Source organism: Mustela nivalis (genome assembly GCF_964662115.1).
Source record: "Mustela nivalis genome assembly, chromosome: 4".
Classification (NCBI taxonomy): Eukaryota; Metazoa; Chordata; class Mammalia; order Carnivora; family Mustelidae; genus Mustela; species Mustela nivalis.
The window spans coordinates 540,099-560,725 of record NC_139023.1 but is presented as its reverse complement, the minus strand read 5'-3'; the positions used below and the strand labels follow the sequence as shown (position 1 = coordinate 560,725).

The 20,627-nt window shown below is 42.2% G+C and overlaps 1 protein-coding gene across 21 annotated transcripts in view; it reads right to left on the bottom strand.

Annotated features, from left to right (window-relative positions):
- Positions 1-66: 66 nt before the first annotated feature.
- LIN54 (lin-54 DREAM MuvB core complex component) overlaps positions 67-20,627 on the bottom strand; it is a 68,679-nt gene continuing 48,118 nt past the window's right edge. For 14 of the 21 annotated variants that reach the window (XM_082726481.1, XM_082726485.1, XM_082726493.1 and 11 more), the window contains 9 exons: positions 17,303-17,519; positions 12,534-12,607; positions 12,170-12,367; positions 10,948-11,039; positions 10,028-10,099; positions 9,144-9,246; positions 8,859-8,996; positions 5,210-5,412; positions 67-2,375 (listed from right to left, as the gene is read on the bottom strand). In XM_082726481.1, coding sequence (XP_082582607.1) covers positions 2,174-2,375; positions 5,210-5,412; positions 8,859-8,996; positions 9,144-9,246; positions 10,028-10,099; positions 10,948-11,039; positions 12,170-12,367; positions 12,534-12,607; positions 17,303-17,519 — 1,299 coding nt within the window. In that variant the 3' untranslated portion in view covers positions 67-2,173. The remainder of the gene's footprint in view (positions 2,376-5,209; positions 5,413-8,858; positions 8,997-9,143; positions 9,247-10,027; positions 10,100-10,947; positions 11,040-12,169; positions 12,368-12,533; positions 12,608-17,302; positions 17,520-20,627) is intronic. The other 7 variants (XM_082726491.1, XM_082726475.1, XM_082726492.1 and 4 more) reach the window with 3 other exon arrangements.

Genomic DNA, 20,627 nt, shown 5'->3' with positions numbered 1-20,627 from the left:
CTTAAAATCAGATTTTAAAAGTTTCTTGTAACATGGTTAAAGGTGTTTTTAAAGAAAACAAAACCCTTTTTTTTACAGAATAGTATAAATGTTTATTTTCTGTATGATTTACTTTGCTGTCCTGTTTTTACAATATAGAAAAGTGTATTCTTTGAATAGCTCTAGTAAATATAAATTTAATCTTTCTACTTTGGGATGTAAATAGAGCTAAAAAAAATTATATACCCAGCCCTCCCCAAATAGTCTTTTAAAATTGTTGAATTAATGTGGATATTAATCTTGTTCAGCAATTTGATGCAAATGCCTAAATACAAAAAGTTGCTTAGTAAGTACGACACAGGAAGGAAAAGTCTTAATACTTTAGATAGCTTCTTGAAAATCAGAAAAACTAGTAGCATTTGATTGCACCTTCAAGTTTTTACAAGCAAAACATTCTCAAGCAATGCCGTCATACATAATCTACAATTGTAATCCAAATTTCACAAACATTTTCTGCACACTGTATATAAATACACATCACAAAGGTGCAATTAGAATTAAACACAGAATATGTACAAAATGAACAAAGTTTAGGTTTAGACCAAAAAGGTATTGTAATCTTTGAAAAATAACTTGATTAGATATTTTATCCTCTTACACTGATTTACATTTATACAAATTTTAATTAAACATACTAGATTGAGGTGCTAAGAATGTTTGCACTATCTACATTTAAAGTTACTGAACTATAATTTTATAAATCCAGATTTCAAAAGGAAGATACTTCAGTGAATAACGGAATCTTTTTTTGGATTACTTAATTTCTATTGCCTATACCTTGCGTGTTCATATGAACATATATACACACTTAATACATACAACTATCGATTCCTTGTAGGAAATGTAATAATCATATACTAATAATTACTGAGGATTAAGGTACCTAACAAAATACCTGAATTCCAACATGGTTTTTTTCTTGTCATTAAAATCCGAGTCCTATTACTGGCTCTAAAATTCATAAAGCTTTTGAATTAGCGAAAATGATTTAGGTTATTTTAGTAATAATAAGAAAACACTCATACCTTCGGCTTATCAAATCACTGGCTAAAAAGAATGCCATATTAAGCTTCCCTTATAGAAAGAAATCCCACTATAATTTGGAAAGTTTTGTTAAGAGGCCCTTTCAGTAAATCAAGTAAGACTCATACATTGGATTGAGACCTCTTAGTTCAAAAGTCTTTAACAAGAATTGTATAGATGAAAAATCCTTCCCTAAATTCATCTATTGGAGTTTCAATGTTCTTCATTTCTCCATCCAAGCCAAATTTTATACCTGATAATTATGTAAGGTTCTACTGTCATCACTACATAATGATACGAAGTTCTACTCATATGTACCTCTCACTTTTAATAGTCCCCAGTAATCACTCTGACAATTTATCATTTCAGATGCACACCACCTCCTTCAAAGAAAATGGAAACACCCGAGAGCGCTTCTTAGTCACTCTTCAGAGAAATACATTGCCTATTAAGAACTATTTACTGTCCCTTAACACTTTGGTTTTTTTTTTTCAACTTTTTTATTTTAAAAGTGTGCCTATGGACTACTTCCCCTTCTGACATTTCCAAAGTGACAACAGGATAGTATTCCAGAATCTGTGCTAAAAAGCTGGTTTTTCTTAAAAAGAAAGCTTTCCTAAACGCAAAATGTCATCTGAATATGTTTCATTAGAATTTGTTTATGTGGACATTCTATCTGCTTGGGTCTAGTGCCAAAGAATGACTGGATAGTGCCAAAGAATGACTGGATAATACCAATGGTTGTTTGGCTTTTTCTACTGGAACAAAGTCATACAACACCAAACGTTATAAATTATAGTAATTTATAAATGTCCTTTGTCAATAGAATCAGAAGGACAGAACATCTAATTCTTAAGAAACCCATGCAAATTAAAAATCCATGTAATACAATAAAGAAAAACTGAATTTAGAAGGGACATAAACAGGTTTAACTAAGATTTAAAATGTACTCATTTCCTCATTTAAAATTTCTTCTCTTTCAGTATTATAATTTCAGGTCTCACAAGGACTGAACCAACAATACAATAATTGTTAAACTATCTTCCAGAAGATCAAGTGGCCCTGCACCTTCCATCTTCTGTGCAGTCCACGGACAGTCTCCTGTGCAAGTTCAGCAGTTCATGGCACAAGGGTCACTTTTTGCTTTTCCTGCAGAGTTGATGACGCTCATCAAACACCGTCCGAATTCCTCGAGTATCATCCGTTCGGCTGCTGCCTTGGACTTTCCCTTCTTGTCAGCCTGCTCCGCCTGCGCAAGAAGGCAGTTACACGTGGCTTCGGCTACTTCCTTAGTTACAAACGTGAACGGCAACCTGAAACGACGTGTCAGAGAGAGACGTGATGGTGCTGAACCACAACCCAAGGGAAGGACATTCTGTCAAGTGAGAATCTGTCGCCACCTTCCTGATCCACCGGCTCACCTGGCACTATAAGCACATCCCGGAGAGCTTGAAAAAGTTAGACCTGGTTTTATTATTGAGATTATTTTTTAAAGACTGTTCAGAAAGCATAATTTTAACAGAATATATGTAGACAAGGTAACTAAAAGATGTTAATTCTACATGTTGACCAGATAATTCTTTTTTATTTTTAAACTATTTTAAAAGATTTTGTCAGAGAGAGAGAGAGAGAAAGAGCAAGTGAGCACAAGCGGGGAGAGCAGCAGGCAGAGGGAGAAGCAGGCTCCCTGCAGGGCTGGGATCCCGATGTGGGACGATGTGGGACTTGATCCCAGGACCCTGGGATCATGACCTAAGCTGAAAGCAGACTGGCTTAGTGACTGAGCCACCCAGGTGTCCCCCAGATAATTCTATAAAAACATACTCCTACTTCATGAATGTTAGTTTCTAGAGTGCAATCTTTGTTTTATGGAGTACGATTTCTTCATGGGCTACAACACTGCCTGACACACAGAGGCACTGCACGAACACCTGCTGAATGAAGAAAAGTGGGAATTCAAAGTACTATCTCCTGGGAGGCCTGGCTGGCTCAGTCCGTTGAGCATCTGCCTTCAGCTCAGGTCGGCTCAGGTCATGATCCCAGGGTCCTGGATGGAGCCCCGCACTGGGATCCCTGCTCCGCGGGGGGCCTGCTGCTCCTTCTCCCATCGCCCCTGCTTGTGTTCCTTCGCCATGTCTCTCTCAAATAAGTAAATAAAATCTTAAAAAAAATAAAAATAAAGCACTGTCCAGAGTCCCATATATATTGTTCATTGGAAACAAGAAAGCACACCAAAATTCTACATTGTTCCATCACAACAAACAAAACATGGGAAAACCAAATGCTGTTCTATACATGGAGTTTCTTTCATAAAGTATTAAACTATTAGGTATCAAGAGGCTTGCGATATGTAGCTAATTCTTAAAGCCCTCAGATACAAAATCAGGCAGCCTGATGTAACCACTAACACTGACAAGGAAACTACAAAACGAATGAAGTCTGAAATTAGGGTCTGCTACGACAAGAAGTTACTAAGGCTTTGGGCTGCGATACAGCTGTAGAGAAAACTGTAAAATATAAAACACTTTATATTAGAAAATACTATGTTAATATTATATAATTAATAACACTATAATAGTAGTGCTCCTTATATAATATTTGGAAACTACAGAAAAGTGAGAGGAAGGAAAAAAATTCAAATTTTTGCCACTCAGCAGTGTAATAACAGGACAGTAAAGATTTTTTAATTTTTAGTTTTGATTATAGTGTATAATTTTATGCTTTTACATTCTATAATATTTTTCCCAGGTTGAAAATCAGTTGTAAATATTTCAGTGTAGCAATATCTTTAATCTCCACATGGAGATTTAGATTTACTAATCTAAAGGATTACTGAAAGCAGATGACCAGAAAGGATCCCTTGTTATAACCCTTACTGAGGTGTCTGCCCGTTTCCAATCTATTCAGTTACTAACCATTTGCTGACTATATTCCACTTACAAGAATTCTTCAGAATTACCATCTGCAATATTCTGAACAAAAAGAAGCATTTCTAGGGGCTCCTGGGTGGCTCAGTCGGGTAAGCATCTGACTCTTGGTGTCAGCTCCGGTGACCTCATGGCTGTGAGATCAAGCCCTGAGTCGGGCTCTGCGCTCACCACGTCTGCCTGGAGTTCCCTGTCCCTCGCCCTCTGCCCTTCCCGCTTGTGGCCTCCCTCTCTCTCTCTCTCTCAAACAAAGAACATTTTTTTAAAAGAAGCATCTTTTTTTTCTTTCAAGATTTTATTTGTTTGAGAGAGAGAGAGACGGGGAGGGGCAGAGGGGAGGGAGAAGCAGACTCTCCGCTGAGTTGGGAGCCTGATGCGGGGCTCGATTCCGGGACCCCGAGATCATGACCCGAGCCGAAGGCAAACGCTCAACCACCCAAGCCACCCAGGTGCCCCTAAAGGAGCATTTCTATAAGCATTAGAGACAACTTCAACTTATGCATTTTAAATAATATATCCCATTGGCAAGGCTCAGTGCATTTAATAATTCCTCAAATTAACTGCTACCAAACTCTACTCCAAATCTGTATGAGCAAGTCTGGCTGCATAAGGCCTGCCAAACGCTGGGCTAGAGACTCTGTTCTTCGTAGCCACCCGGTAAGGATGATGGGAAGGATTAAGGACTCCGAGACTCGAGACTCGCAGTACTTGTCGAACTCACAAACTGCAACAGGGTGCCGATGGTATTTAAACGCAACTCGGCCACACGGTATAGCTGGAGTCCTCCTACTCCATAGTTCAGCGGCCTAGTGAAGTTAGGGGTGGGAAAGGTGCTCCAGAAAGACAGGGAAAGTGCTACAAGGGCCGGGAAAAAGCAAGAGAAGGTAAAAATGTGCCAAATTATGAGTGATAATACTGTCAGGAACAGCTATAAAATTTGGTTTTCTTAGGGGTTTGTGAAATTACATAGTTACATAATGACCTCATCTTAGTGGGGACAAATTCAGTTAAATTAAGTCAGGGAATCAATGTGTTACTGTGCACTGCATCTGACATAGTTCTCCTGTTACCTCCAAATTCCTTTACGAGTAACTGAAGTAGAAAGACCATGCGAAAAGAGGTCTGCAACAATCAAAATATAAACTTAATTTAGTCCAGAAAGAAGAAACTTTACCAAAGCAATCATATTATACTATAAAGACATGAAAATACTGACTTACTTTCCTCCCCCACTATTCAAAGCGGGCGTGGGCCTAGTAAGCAAGTCCGAAATCTGAGAAGATAACTTCGTTTTCGCTGCTGTTTGCTGCTGTACCCTGACTTCGGCCGCGTCCGCCAAGTGCATCAGGGTCTTTCTTTCTGGGCTTTCTTCAAAATTCTTGCAGCCAACACATTTGCATATTGAGGAACACATTATTTTTGCCTAAAAGATTTACAAAAGAAAAGTTCCCAAATCGAACCCAAAAAAAACATGAAGTAGACTCTGTGATCAGATCAGTAGGAAAACAATTAACTAGCCAACTGACATCACCCGCAAGGGAAACCTCTCCCTGGCCAAACCCTAAGTGGCCTGAGTGGCTGACCACACATAGGGCAGGTCAGACGTTCAGACCAAGAGCGGCTCTCTCTGCACAGGGCATGTCTCTGAGCCCTTCCATGTCAGTTTTTCCCCCGATATCAATAACTTATGTTCTTTATAAAGAATATGAATGATACAGTATGTAAAAATAGCAGTTAGCCAGAATCCAACCACCTCAAGCAGTCAAATCACCATTAACATGTGGGTGACTTTCCACTTAGGTAACACCCCAATTATCGCCTGACGGGAATTCTGTAGACGCTGCCTTAGCTAGGGATCATCTCCATCACCTCCCTCCCCGAACCCCCCTCCAGACTGCCCAAACCCTTCAACAACCCCTATTAAACTAGTGTGTCCTTGCATGTGAAACTATGGAAAGCACGTATTTCTAGGAAAAACACAGCCCTCAAGTGCAAGTAGCTATCTTAACTAACACATACATCAGTCTTTGTTTTTTTAAGGTTGGTTTACAAAATCACACGCTCACTTTCCGCAGCTTCCTCCGCTCACACCACGCTTCGTGGGATCTTCTGCCCCGCCCCACCCCGCCAGCTCGGAAGGAGCTCATTCTACTCATTGTGCTGGTGGCTGGGCCGCAGCCCCCGGGCCCGTGTGGCACCACTGATGTGCGCAGCCCCTTGCCTGTCGCTGGGTACTCCTCGTTTCCAGCTCTTGAAGACCGCAAATAATGTGGGAAAAGATTTTTTTTATATGTATCTCATGCTTTTATTTCCGTGAGATTTCTAGAATTGGGCTCACTGGTACATGTATTTTAATAGATGTGGCCAGACTTTTTTCAAAAGGCTCTACGCCCTCACATCTCATGAGCAGTGTATACGGCCTTTCCTGTCCCCACAGCAAGGCTGTTTCTAACACTTAGCAATCTGATGGGGACACAGATAAAGTGAGATCACATGGTTCTTTCATTTACATTTCCTAACGCCTCTTAAATTTGAATATCTTTTGTTGGCTTCATTTTCTTCCACGAACCCCCGTCAATTTAAGGAAACATACCTACTGCCCTTTCTACAGCACCTGGCAAGATCAACAAACCATATTCCGATAAACATACTTACCCTGCTCCTTTCTTACAATACACAAATAAATTCTCTTTACCGAGGGAAAAGAATGAATATACACTTTGAGTTCGCTGGTTTACTATGAGCCGGTCAGAGAACCTAACTAAAGTCGTACGAAGAGAGAAAATCTCTGACATCCAGGGGGAAGACGACATACCATGAATGGTACTTTGGATCGAGTATGAAGAACCCTAGGAAAGGCACTGACAATCTAACAGGAACTCGGGACGGAGAAATCAGAATGACAGGGTAGTCACTTAGCTTTGTTCATTTAACTTTCCTTATGGTCAAAAAAAGGGGGCGGAAGCAAGGTTCCAAGGCAGAGCCATTGACATACTGGGGACGGTCCCTCCTCGACTCAACGAGCCCTGAAGAGTGAGTGAAAGGAACAGGAATGTGCGATGCGGACGCAGACCAGCTGGGTCAAAAAGCCAGCTCGATGACAAGACCAACAAGTGCGCACGAACTGGCGGACGGCACAGCCAGTCCGCGGCGCGCCGTCGGCTACCGCCAGTCGCCGTTAGGTGTACTCCAAGTTTTCCCATTTCTTGGTCTTTCAGAATGACACAGGAGTTATTAGACACCAGATGTCCGGAATGTCGATGGTTTTATTCTAACAGGGCAGCTTTTTCTCTTCTAACCGATCTCAGCCAGCACTGCCTTTTCTACTTCGATTAATGCTCAGATTCAATTAAATCATTGGCTCTTGTGTGTTGGCATCTCATATGCCTCGCATGTACGGACTGTCCAGTGCCGTACGCACGGAAGGCCTGCTTTGCCCTTCTGACACAGCTTTCCATCAATTTCCACTTTCTCCCTTTTTGTAGATTTGGTTTTATGACTTACATTTTTTACATACTCAGGACAAACTCTGTACAATACAGTTCGTGAACAGAAGCCACCTATTTCGTCTGATGCTCAAACAAAAATGTCATCTTTGACAACACAGAATAAAAAACTGATTACTGGACTGTAGACATTATTTAAGAGACTTTCAAAGTATTCTTGATTATATGCAATTTTCATTCATAGTGACTTTAGGACTAACAAGAGGTTACCTTCCTACCCTTCTTGAGAGAGGTATCTGACTTCTAAAATACGGGAATTCAGAACGCATGATGCAGAGCACGCCATGCACGAAGTCCTCACTGGGACACGTGTGTATGGAAAGGGGCAGGAGCGAACCCAAAGCAGAGCACACCCTGTGAGGCCTGAACGCCCCGAGCACATGGTGTCACTTCACCAGAAGCGCCAGGCTATGGCTTCTGCCCAAACTAAAAATAAGGTACCCTCTGAACAGGAAGTTTGAAAGCCTGAAAATACAATCGTGAGAAGGGTCAACTCACTGTAGGAAGGACCCAACTCAAAAGGCTGTCAGGAAAGCGTTTCACAAACACTGAGAAAGCAGTACAGTAGCGTTGGATTAATCTCGGGCATGAACAGACTACGTTTAAGCTCTGAAAGCAGACATAATAAACCAGATAGTACTTTGTCTATAGCAAGAAGGGGATGGTTTGAACAGCACCTAAACATGCACAGTATCTGTCCGGGCGGAGCTCTGACCACCTGCCCCGGAAAGACGCCTGAGCAGGGAGCGGAACCGCCGGCGGAGCGGGCCGGCCACGGCGCGGATGGGTGTAGTCATTTCCGATGACCGGTGACCTCAGCCAGCAACATTCCATGTGTCTCCCTTCCTATTCTTAGACTCGGAGAGCAAACTTCTTAACATGATTCAGTTCTTGATGGAGCAGTGCTCTTTAGGAGGACAACAGGCATCTGGGGCAAGAGAAACCTTCACCTTCAGGAACGCACCCTGGAGTGCCGGGGATCACGCATTTTCAGAAAGCCCGTGGAGGCCAGTGGTCATACCCCCCTCAGTGGAGGCCCATTGCTGGAGTTTCCAATCCACTTTGAGGTTATTTTTACTAAAATTGAATAAACTGGGGCTCTGACGTGCGTACTTCCAGGTACGAGATTTAAAAAGTATGACCGGATCCATCAGGTGATGAGACCCTGAGCATTATGTAATGACAAAACCAAGGGATCGTTCCTCGGAGGCCCTGCTTGGGAGGCCAGAAGGTCTTCCTCAGACGAGGGCCCTTGCACCAACTGAGCATATTTTCAAACTGCAAGCGCAGAGTTTTTATAATACACCCTCGCGAAGTTATCTGCAATGAATGGTTAGATCATGTTCCCCAACCAGCATCTCACCTCATAGCATTCACAGTAGTTTTTAAGACATCCTGATCGTTTGCAATTACACCCTTTGCTGTGACGTCGATCGGATTCCCCCTCCTTTCCTTTCCCTATCTTCGGCTTGAAAGCTTCTGGGTTTCTGTCAAGGCATGCCTATCAAAACAGACCAAACGTCAACTGAAGTTCAATCACACCATACTAAAAACTGCAAAAGGAATGAATTTTCATTGTAAGACAACTGAGTTCTACAAAAATCAGGTAAAACTGGAAATTTTGGTCAGTTAAATAAAAAGTAATCACCTTTATTGCTTTTTGCCTTTCATTTTCATGTTCCAAATTATTATAACAATTAGTACAATTGCAGTTGTTGCAAAATTCACCATTTGCAAAGCAATCACAGTATCTGGAATATAAAAATCAGTGCAGGTCACATAAAAAAGTCATTGTTCAAATAAACAAAACTAGAAATTATCTGATTGAAAGCAGTTAGAATGTACTCGGAGCCACCCAGTCAGAGAGTTAATTTAAGTTGATGGTCAACCACGTGATCAGGCTCAAAGGTCAAGTCACACAGGCTCTCAGAATTTTGGTTCAGAAACTTAGTTCCAAGATTACCTGTTGTCAACACAAAAGCTACATGATTTTATATGCCTCCAAAGTAAGTTATCTCAAAATCCAAAAAAAGGTAAAACACGGGCTATCTTCCAGTAGTGGAATCGGCTCCAGTGAACTACAGTCGTGCTTCTTGGGACTCTAAACCCCTTATATGACCAATGCTTTTCACTTAATTGTTTCAGGCCAAATCTCTTGGTTCAGAACTAATAAGCAAATTAATCATCCAACAGTTTTAAAAGCTCCTCAGAGTATCCCCTCATTTAGGAGGCCAAATATGAAGGTCATAAAGAAAGTCAAATTTATGATTGTTGGAGACGGAGGCTATGTCTGTCTCACGCTGCTGTGTACCCAAAAACCCTCCACCAGTGCCTCATCCGTGGTAAAGACATTCGTTCTGAATGAATGAGAGGGCACTTTTACACCGTCACACGTGATCAGACATTCATGTGCACGTTTATTTAAATTACTTAGACTTAGAAATTGGTCTGTTAAGACTTTTAGTTAACTCTATTTGCTTTTAAAAGCATTTTCAGCTATATCAAATATGAAACAGTAGTAAAAAGACTTACAATTTCAAACACAGCGATTTTGTACAATTACAGGGTTTTCTGGGCCTACTGGCAGACTCTGACGGGATTATGCTATACAGATACAAAAAGAGATACACACTTTAATCAATTAAAGATAGCTATTAAAAACTAGAAAAGTCTCTGTAAATTCCTCCTAAAATAAAGCTTTAACACACGTAACCATCTCCAATACAACTCTGCTATATTGTTCCCTTCGCATCAAGTTCAAAAGCTAGCTGTAACCTGAAGAGAGGCAGAGAGCCAAGATAGGAATTGGGCGGGAGCGGGGGGGGCGGTTAAAAAGGAAGTCATCGATAGTTTCTAAAGAACACACCACAAAAAATATTCTTCTTTCTGAGAGAACTAAAGCTGAAATCTGCTCAAAACTTGTGGGATTCAGTTACCAACAGCGGCGAGGAGAAAGCAGTGTGTGGCTGGAACTGGAGCCAGGCAGACGGGCTCCACGCAGTTAACGCAGCACTGCGTCGCCGACAATACCGCAAAGGAACAGAGTCCCAGATGAAAAAACGGACTAACAACAACAAAAAAGGCAAGGACCTAACATAGTAATTTAAAAACTAGTTAATATCAATTTTAAAACATATTCAGGATGAGGGAGAGAGAGAGAGAGAAATAGATAAGAACATGTGGCAAAATTGATTAATTGAAGTGAAAGATATTTGGGGCTTCTTTGACAGCTCCCTTAACTTCTCAAACTAAAAAGTCCTACAGGGGCATGCTCATATGGCTTTAAGGAAAAAATATAAATGTAAAAATATATATACCTATTTTGTAAAAAAAAAAAAAAAAAACAAAAAACGTTTATATACATAAATACAAATGTATTTTGAAATATATTTAGTTAACGCTGCACTGAACCTGACCCACCAAGTGAGCTTACATGCGTTCCGAACACTCACCCGTTGAATGGAAGCCTTGCCTGGGTCTGGATGCCAGGGGTCCCAGTGAAGCTCGAGCTGCTCGCTATGGACACGTACGAGGACTGCTGCAGCTGCAACGGAGAGAGGCGGCTGCAGACACACACACACACGCATTCACCACACGTTCAGACATCGCGATCAGGAAGAAACAAACCCATCTACTAAAATGGGAAAAACAGCGTGGGGAGTTTCATACAGACACAGGACTTCATGGAGCTCTTCTCACGGCCCACACTAACACTAGAGGGTGAAGACAATGCGAACATTTGTGGAGTGCTACGCGGCACAGATACGAGAAGGCGTTCACAGAGCTGCAGGCCCGTCAGGATCAGGAAGCTCGGGGTCACGCTCCGGCAGGCCAGGTAGTCACCTGTGCTGGTGAGAACGGTGCGGCGCATCTGCTTGTAAACAGAAGGGTTCTGTGCAGTCGCTCATCCCATGACGAGGTACTGAGAGTGAGAATTACATGGGCAACCATTTCTATTTTACACTGATTTCCACACAAGAAAAGAGATGCTGATGATAGAAACACTCAACAGTCATTTTCTAATCAACACCACATTAAACGTTCTCCAAAGTCCACTGTGTTAGAGAAACCAGGTTTCTGCTTCTCTCCTGTAAAACCTGAGGAAATCAACTCAACGGTTTAGAACACGGTGCTAATTTGCTGGATTCTCACATGAAAAAGAAAACTTCTATCTGCTTCCAGGAAGCAGCACTCCAATCCTTGCCAGCCAGCGGATGATACGCGGCTTTGACTCTAAAGACGACCAGATGAGAGTGTCTGGGCAGGTCAGGACAGGTCACTACAGGTGCGTGGTGATGGTCGGCTGTCCGGGAGCAAGTCCACAGCACCCTCGTCATCTGTGAGAAGAGCTGGATGACAGCCACAGCGCTCTCTCTAAACGCACTTGAACTCTGCCGACGTCAGCTTCGACGCCCCCTCTTCTACCTACACAGTCTCACCCTCTCGCCAAACGGCTCTCAGTTCCCAAGTGTCTGATTGTGTATGTGACTTGTGCAAATGCTAGGGGTACCTCAAAACAGATTCAGAACTTTCTGTTAGCATCTTAAGATTCTGGAGGCAGCCATTTTAAGACTGAGTACGAGGTTTTTCAGTACTTTGAGACTGTGATGGGGCTGTACATCTTTGACCAAATTATCCCTTTTGAAACGCAGTGACTCTGTGTCCTCCTCTTACCTGGGTCACGTACTGAGCTGGAAGCACTGCGTAGCCCACGTTGCCTGTTCCTGGCGCCGGGGCCAGCACAGTGCCTGGCGGCAGGTTGGTGAGGTTGGGCTGGATCTGTGGCAGTGGGGCGGCCGGCATGATGAGCCGCTGCTGAGGCTGGCTGCCGGCGACTATCTGCGGAGTGGGATGGATGGGTTTGGGAACGACCTTCAAAAGCAAAACAAAACGAAACAAACACGCATATCCACGATCACAGAAATACACATTACAGCTTCCCCATTCAGGATGAATCTCTCGCATGTGAATCTCAACTTCCAATTTGAAAAGTGAACTGTTTGGGAGAGGCTGAAGAAAGAAGTTCTGGGACACTCACCTGTTTGACAGTCTGTGCCGAGACGAGAGGAACTGACATCCGCACCGGAGTGGTGTTAACGACCACTGGCTTTGCTTTTTAAGAAAGGGGAGGAAAGGACAATTTATTTACAGGAAACAGTGCTTGAAACACTGAAGATGCTTAGTTCTCTCAAGCTATCCTCATAAAAGAGCTTAAAGAATTCCACTGGTTTCCTGTTTGGAGCAATCTGCAATCAGGATAGTTACCTTTTAGAATTCCGTGACCATCTACCAAGGAACTTGGAGCAAAGGGAGCAGCTACAGTCTATCTGCCTGACAAGGGAACGTTGGTCATTTAAGACAGCCTACTGAAAATACTTCTGTCTGTATTTGGATGATTTAAACGCTCCCTACTAAATCAGCTGAAATGCCTTAAATAAAAAGACTGCTGTTCAGGAGCTTGAGTAACAGTGCTGTTCTATATTCTTTCTAATTGCCACGTTTGTGTGAAAACCAGAGAAAACATCATTCTTGTATAACTCATTATTTACAGAGCACCTACTAAAAGGCAACACAGATAGTGTGAAGGTCAGGAATCTGGTCTCTGAGTCGTAACACCCTGGAGACTCCGATCCTAATTCTGCTGCTTTCTAGCTCTCTTGGCCTATATCCCCATCCATGACGTGGGGATAGTCCCTCCCTCACAGGGTGTAAGGGTTAAATATGTTAATCCATGAAAATTATTGGAAGAGTGTCCAACAAACAGTGTCTCAATAAATGTTAGCTGCCATTAATGTCATTGTCACTATTACAATCATTAGTACTACATAAATGGCAATGCGGACTGTGTTTCAGGGAAATTAAACTACAAGACACTTGCTCAAAGAGATTACACTCAAGTAGAGCAGATTAGACACGTACCAAATAAAAGACACACGGTTAAAAAGAGAAAGTGCCGCAGACTCAAGGGAGCCTGGCAGAGGATGAGAATACAAAGAGCGCGGGAGGGCTTGGTGTCTGAGATGGTCCTGATCAACGGCGGGGCTGTGCAGGAGGCACGCAGACTGGGGCGGGCCGTTCCATGCAGAGGCAGGAGCATGAGCAGTGGAGGCCTGAGGCTGGAAAGCAGCGTTTCCCAAAATGTTGAACAGACCAGTCTGGTTGGAAGCTAGGGTTAAAGGAGGTAAGCCCAAGTCTTGAATGTCAGGGTTGAAATCTATATATTGAATCTGCATTTTTTAATTCGGTAGGCAATGAGGAGTTCCTGAGGATTTCGAAGTACAGAAGTACGACGAGAACAGCATAAAAGGAAACCGTTTGGTAGCAGCGTGCAAAACAGAACAGGGCTGCACGGAACAAGGGAAGTTAGAAGACTGTGCACGGAGGGTCTGCTTGGGCTGACGGAGCTGGACATGGACAGGAGAGCAGCTGCAAGAGACAGGGTAGAGGTGAAAGGAACATGAACTATCACCCGAGTGGATGGCAGAAGCTGCACGTGTAAGGGAAGAAAACTAAGTCATCGTGAAGCCTTCAAGCGACCCGGAAAATGACAGCTCCCAGAACTAAAATCTCCAGCTGAGTTGATCTGAAGGGAAGATGAACCCTGACCTGGAGAAAAGCTGTGATGAAAGTCAGGAGAGAGGCCGGCACGAGACCAAAAGAAGAACCGTTTTTAATACGGCCTACTGCCACTCCCACAGTCTAAAAAAGGGGACTTAAAAAGATAGGAAGGATAGCCCTTCCGGTTTTATTTATGCAAAAAGACGTAGAGCCTGGTCTGAGAGAGGCTGAGGCAGTGGGATCCAACTGCTCTGAACAAAGAACAGACCTTCTTCGACCAAAAAGCTCGGGAGGGTTAGGAGTCCTGGAAGACCGTCAGACAGGATTCCAACCTACAAGGGAGTGGCCCTGCAGCAAGCGGGCAGAGCAGAGAGGGGGAAACAGGGAACCCTCCAGAAAGTGGTTTAGTGGTGACGACTGCATCTCTCTCCATACACTAAAAAACCACTCAACTGTATGCTCAACAAGGGTAAATTTTATAGCAGACACAAAGTATATCTCAGTAAAGTTGTTATACAAAAAGGAGTGTAGGACCATAATTACAGCACCAGGGACATCTGATGCCGGATTTAAAAGTATTTCCTGTTCTGATTCTCTTCAGTTGCTTTAGCTTTAATTTATAATAACCACCATCGACTGGTCTCAGCAATACTAAAAAGAATTTATAGGTGAATTAAAAGGAATTAAAAGCCTGAATTTCTGCTTGGAACCTGGAGAACAGACCCCCTACACCATTTGCTCCTTGGACAGGAGGCGCTGGTCCTGGTCCATGGGCACACTAAGCAGCGCTTCTGAAGTGGCTCGGACAACCAAAGAAGGTGAGAACTTCTGGTGGTCTCTGCAACAGGAAGGAGTGTGTGGCCTGCCCTTAGTCATCAAATGACAGACGCAGATGGTTTTTATTTGGATAATAAAGAAAGGGTGACTGTCTCTGTGCACGTGGGCATACGTGTGTGCGCACACAGGCACACAGCTTGAAAGTTTGGGAACTCCAGGTTTACACTAGCTTGATATCTGCATGCACGAAAAGCTGGGAAATAAAGGAACTATAAAATGAAGGGGCCCAATTACCTACGGGAAGGGGAATATACTCATGTCACGTCACGACGTCAACGGTCTAGATTTCTCCTTCTCCTCAACTTTGAGCGTAGTTCCACATGACCACTACTGCTATTTTCACAGAAGCTGGAATACTCTTCTTTTTTAGTCCTGAACATAAATTCTGAACAATCCTCTTAGAACCGCCTTCCAAATCTTAGAAACCATACATCCAAGTGTTTAAGGCTTTCTAACTTCTTAAACTGACTTCCTTACCAAGATGCAAGGAGATCACATTCTAAAGAGATTAACCATGAACTCTTCTGGATCTTTCTACTATGCTGCCTGCTATCCAGCCAGCAGAGAACATAGTGGAGCCTTTGAATACCGGTTTTGTAGGGCTTTGGTGGGAAATGTATAAGATGAGCCCAACTCCCTTTGGCATAAGGAAATCCCTTATTGGAAATTAAGCCCCTCGAAAGACATGCTCGTGCATTCGATGAACTACAGCAACTATTTCTGTCAATCTCTACTAAAAATTATAAATTACTCCTGTGAAATAATATATATTATGTATACCTAGGTCTCCTACAGGGTAGGAGAGCAAACGGAAAACTACGGGTGGACATAGGGCAATCACAGAGGTGGCTGTGTACGGGCGGGCGGGAAGAGGGTAGACACAGGGGAACTGAAAAGCTGGAGAGACGGGGCGGGCAGAGAAGGAAAGCTAGAGGTGGAACGCAGAAAACAAAGAAGCAGGAAAAAGGAGGACGTGTGTATGTGAGGGAATTCGGGAAGGAAAGAGCAGAGAGAGGAAGAGAGAAGCAGGAAGACAGATACGAACTTGGAAAGGAAGGTACCAATAAACACGCTAGGATTAGGAACCATCCAACCTACTCCTCCACTCCTCCTGGGTCTTCAGCAACTTTTCTACCTCCACCAAAGGCTCATTATCGACAAGGAACTGCGCGTTAACATTACACTGGAAATGGGTCTCAGCACTTGGTCCACATATAAACATACGCACATAAGACATAACCTGTTGCCCCAACGGCTGCTTTACATCACCAGGACCTCCAGAGTCAACCACCCCCGCAGCACCCTTTTTAGTGGCCTGCTAAGTTTAAGCACCGAGAGCAGAGAAAACGGGGCTCCCTTAGTTAGCAATACGCAAGTTTCCTTTTCCTTTCGTTAAGAACGCCTTAATAAAAGATTTTCTTCCAAAATCAGTTTAAAGAGGGATTAGAAAATATAATTACTTAACAGGTCTAATTTCAGTACAAGACATACTACAATACTGTTTCCCTCATGTAACCTCCAGGCTCTCCCACTGGTAATTTAAAAAACCAACAGGTTTTCTCCTCTAGTTTCCCTCGGGTGAACTAGATCTCAGCAGCAGACAGCTCTGGCCATCTGATCCCTTAATAAAAATGAAAAAGCAAACAAGTGGTCTTTAATTCTTCTATTTACATCCAGTAAATAATAAATCATTTACTTGCCACCAACTGCTTTTTGACATTGATGGGATATGCAGCAGTCTTCTGAGACAAAAAATTTGAGCCCTAAACTACAAGCTGTTCTGATCCTTTCACACCGTTCAACTTCTAACAAGCAGATAAACACGGAGAGCGCTGGTGTGTGTCTGTGTCTATGCGTCAGGTGACAGGAAGGGCTCAACACAGACAGAAAATGGAAGGATTACAAATAGGAATATTCTCCACGAAAAGGAGAAATAAGCAAAATAACAGAATATTTTAATTGCTTTTTATTAGCAATTACATATTCAAAATAAGTAAAGGATGAAAGCAGTTATCAAGTTCCTGTACCTTGCCCATTAGTCATTTCACTGATCCAAACCCTACTAAGCAGCTTCACAGTTTAGAATAGAACATAAATAATTGGGTTCATCTTAATTTGTCCCATTAGCATAAATGACAGGCTTATAAAACCGCAACATAATGGCTACCCCAAACTGAGAAATAATTCTGATGGGCCGATGGTCCAGCGGGGACAGTGTGCACCGGCTTCCAGCAGAGTGAAACACCGTGATTGTACAGAAGACGGTTCCATTTTGCTGTCCTCTGCAATAGTGGCTTGTTCACGCTCCCAGCTGAAATGCCACACTTAATCAGGACTTCAGCAAGAAAAGGACCAAAGTTCTTTCATAATGTTCAAAGAAGTCATTACTGTGTTTAAGAAATGGTTACTAACCTTGCTGGAGAGGTTGAGTGTTTGTACTGGGATTCTGACTAACTGGCTGGCTCGAGCTACTGGCTGTTGTGGCAGTAACAAGGCGGACATAATGAAACTTGCTTCCAGGCACTTGAATCTGCTGGACATTGGGAGCAGTTGCCAGAGGAATAATTGTCTTAAACTGTGATGTGCTCACGCCTCCAACAGTGATGGTCTGCACAGCTGATTTCACTGCCTAGTAAACAATACAACACGGCTATTGTTAATCTGGGATTTAACTTTCCTACCCTTTTAACTTATGACAATCACTCAAGTAAAAAAGTATGTTCCTGTATTTCATCAAAAGCTGTTGCAAGGAACAACCTGTTCAAAGAGAAATGAAAAGAATAGTAATGAATTATAGGAGTGAAACCAAAATTAATGAGTTCTACCTTCTATCTCTAGTAGTTACTTCCTTGAGAATCCAGGTCAGATGACTTGCTATGAAGAAATTATTACTTAAGTTATAAGAACTTATTCGGTTGTTATTATTTTTGAGACAAGAATTATTTTAAAACTCCCAGAATTAAGCCTCATATTCAACACAGAAAAGATACAGACACTTGGCTTTACTGCTACCCACCAAATTACCTAGGACAAATTTCATTTTTACATCTTCTAAAAAAGAAAGAAATCCAAAAGAAAGGAGCATCTTACACCCTCATTAAGTCTAGTCGATCCAACTGTATCCACAAATACAAATGTACCCACTAACATATGGGTCTTTAAGGGGCCAAATTCGGCCCCAAATTACCCCAATTTTGGTTGTGCAGGATAACTAATTTTGAGAGATTCAAGCTTGAGTCAGTATAATCATTTTAATAATTTTTAATCCTTTCCTTTATTCTGATAAACAGCAACGTGACTTCCCAAAAAGCTAAATGAAACATCAGAGGCAGAACTGAAGTCTTTCAAGACATTTTCAGTTGATGTTTAACCAATATGTGACAGATTCTTCTCCAAAGCAAAGGTCCAGACCAGATCTCAGCTGGTACTACAGTATTATTTCATAAAGAATTACACCCCCTCCTAGTCTTCAAAGAGCCCTCATGCTAACGACACCTGACATGATGGAGGAAATCTATATTATGTGCAAAATAATTTATGAAAAAATAATTCTTAAGAATTTGAACATTTTCATAAAAGCTCAGGAAAAAAGAGAAAAGAATATCATTTGTATGGAAGCTCTATAGGCAACAGTCAAAGGAGATTACTACAGCATAAAATATTCAAATATTATCCCCGGGCAGAGGCACCACAAAGCAGATTTAAAACAAAGATAAGAGACAAGAGCCACAACAGTCATGGGTTAAATGGAAACATAAAGTTTAAGAAAAGGGATAAAATGTTTACATATGGAAGCCACTGACAAATCAAGCAAGCATGAGACAAATATATACAGTGAAGCAGGAGGCTTCCTATCTCAGCTCCTGGAAGAAACTACTGCCCTCAACAAGGTGCCTCCAGCATAGTCAATTTCTCAGGAACTTCCTATGTCTGAGGTCCAAAGCGAAGTAAGGTGATGGGATTTAAACCCAGCAGCCACATCATGAGCGAGGTCCAGCACGGCACGAGTATTCAGTTAAGTCTGCACAGCAGACCTTTTTTCCTCTACTTTCAACTTTTCTGCATCCTAAGCTTCAAGCTACAATGCTTACGAGATATATCTATAATTGGGTCTTTGAAACAAAAATAAGATCTGACTGCATTTTACATCGGTGTATGTCTAACACAGCTATTTAAAGATCTGGATTTCAGCCACCATCGTACTGTTTCCTATTTGAACCACTGGCCCTCTTCCGCTCCTTTTTTCTCTCCTTTCTTATGTTCTTTTGGGTTAAATATTTTATCCTTTCATTCTCCCTCCCTGTATTAGCTTTTTCTTTATACATTATGTTACTAATCTTTAATCTGACTTCTCTAGGCTTCCCTTTACTTCATGAATGTGGCCTCTGGTGTTCTGGCTCCCTTACTAGGTCTCTGATGACTTCAAACAGATTTTTAAAACATATTTTCTTCTGCTTTTCAGTTGTTTTTGCTGAGACAGTTGGTCCACAATGCACTAATTCTGTATAGTCAAAAACAGAAAATACCGGGGCGCCTGGGTGGCTCAGTGGGTTGGGCCTCTGCCTTCGGCTCAGGTCATGATCTCAGGGTCCTGGGATTGAGACCCGCATCGGGCTTTCTGCTCAGCAGGGAGCTTGCTTCCTCTCTCTCTCTCTCTGCCTGCCTCTCTGCCTACTTGTGATCGCTGTCAAATAAATAAATAAAATCTTTAAAAACAAAACCAGAAGAGGGGCGCCTGGGTGGCTCAGTGGTTTTGGCTGCTGCCTTTGGCTCGGGTCATGATCTCAGGGTCCTGGGATCGAGCCCCGCATCGGGCTCCCTGCTCCGCAGGAAGCCTGCTTCCCTCTCTCTCTCTCTCTGCCTGCCTCTCTGCCTACTTGTGATCTCCGTCTTTCAAATAAATAAATAAAATCTTTAAAAAAAAAAAAAAAAAAAACAAAACCAGAAGATACCAACTGCCAAGGTTTTAATCTAGGCTACAGCATTCCTTATTGTATGACCTTGGGCAAATAACTAAACTTCTCTGTGCCTAAGTTTTCTCAACTGAAAATATGAAAATAATATCCTTCTTATAGGATTATTGTAAGGATTAAATGAGCTAAATTATATGAAGCACAAATAATAACTTACCACACATGATAACGTTAAGTAAAGGTGAACGGCTATCTGTATCATCATTATGATGGCACAGCATATGGTACATATGGTCCATCTCCCATTATGGAGAAACTGAAGCTCAGAAAGAGTAAGAAACTTTCTCAAGGTCACAAAGCTAAAAAATAGCAGAGCCAGGATTTGAACCAGACCCAACTCCAAAGCCCATTCTTTTAAGTAGGACATTATAATGCTTCCAGCTGTAGATGCTTAATGAATAGTTATTAAATGACTAAATAAAAGTAAATAGTATCCAGTCCTCAAGAACTCTGTTAAGAACTAAAGATGCGCATTTATCTCTAAGAAACATTGAAAGCATTTTTTAATCAGTAGCTGAATAGAAATATAAACACATTATTTAAATGTTCGGGTTTTTTATAGAAAAAAATTTTTTAAAGATTTATTTATTTATTTGACAGAGAGAGAGAGAGAAAGAGAAAGAGATCACAAGTAGGCAGAGAGGCAGGCAGAGAGAGGAAAGGAAGCAGGCTCCCCGCTGAGCAGAGAGCCAGATGTGGGGCTTGATCCTGGGACCACGAGATCATGACCTGAGCCGAAGGCAGAGGCTTAACCCACTGAGCCA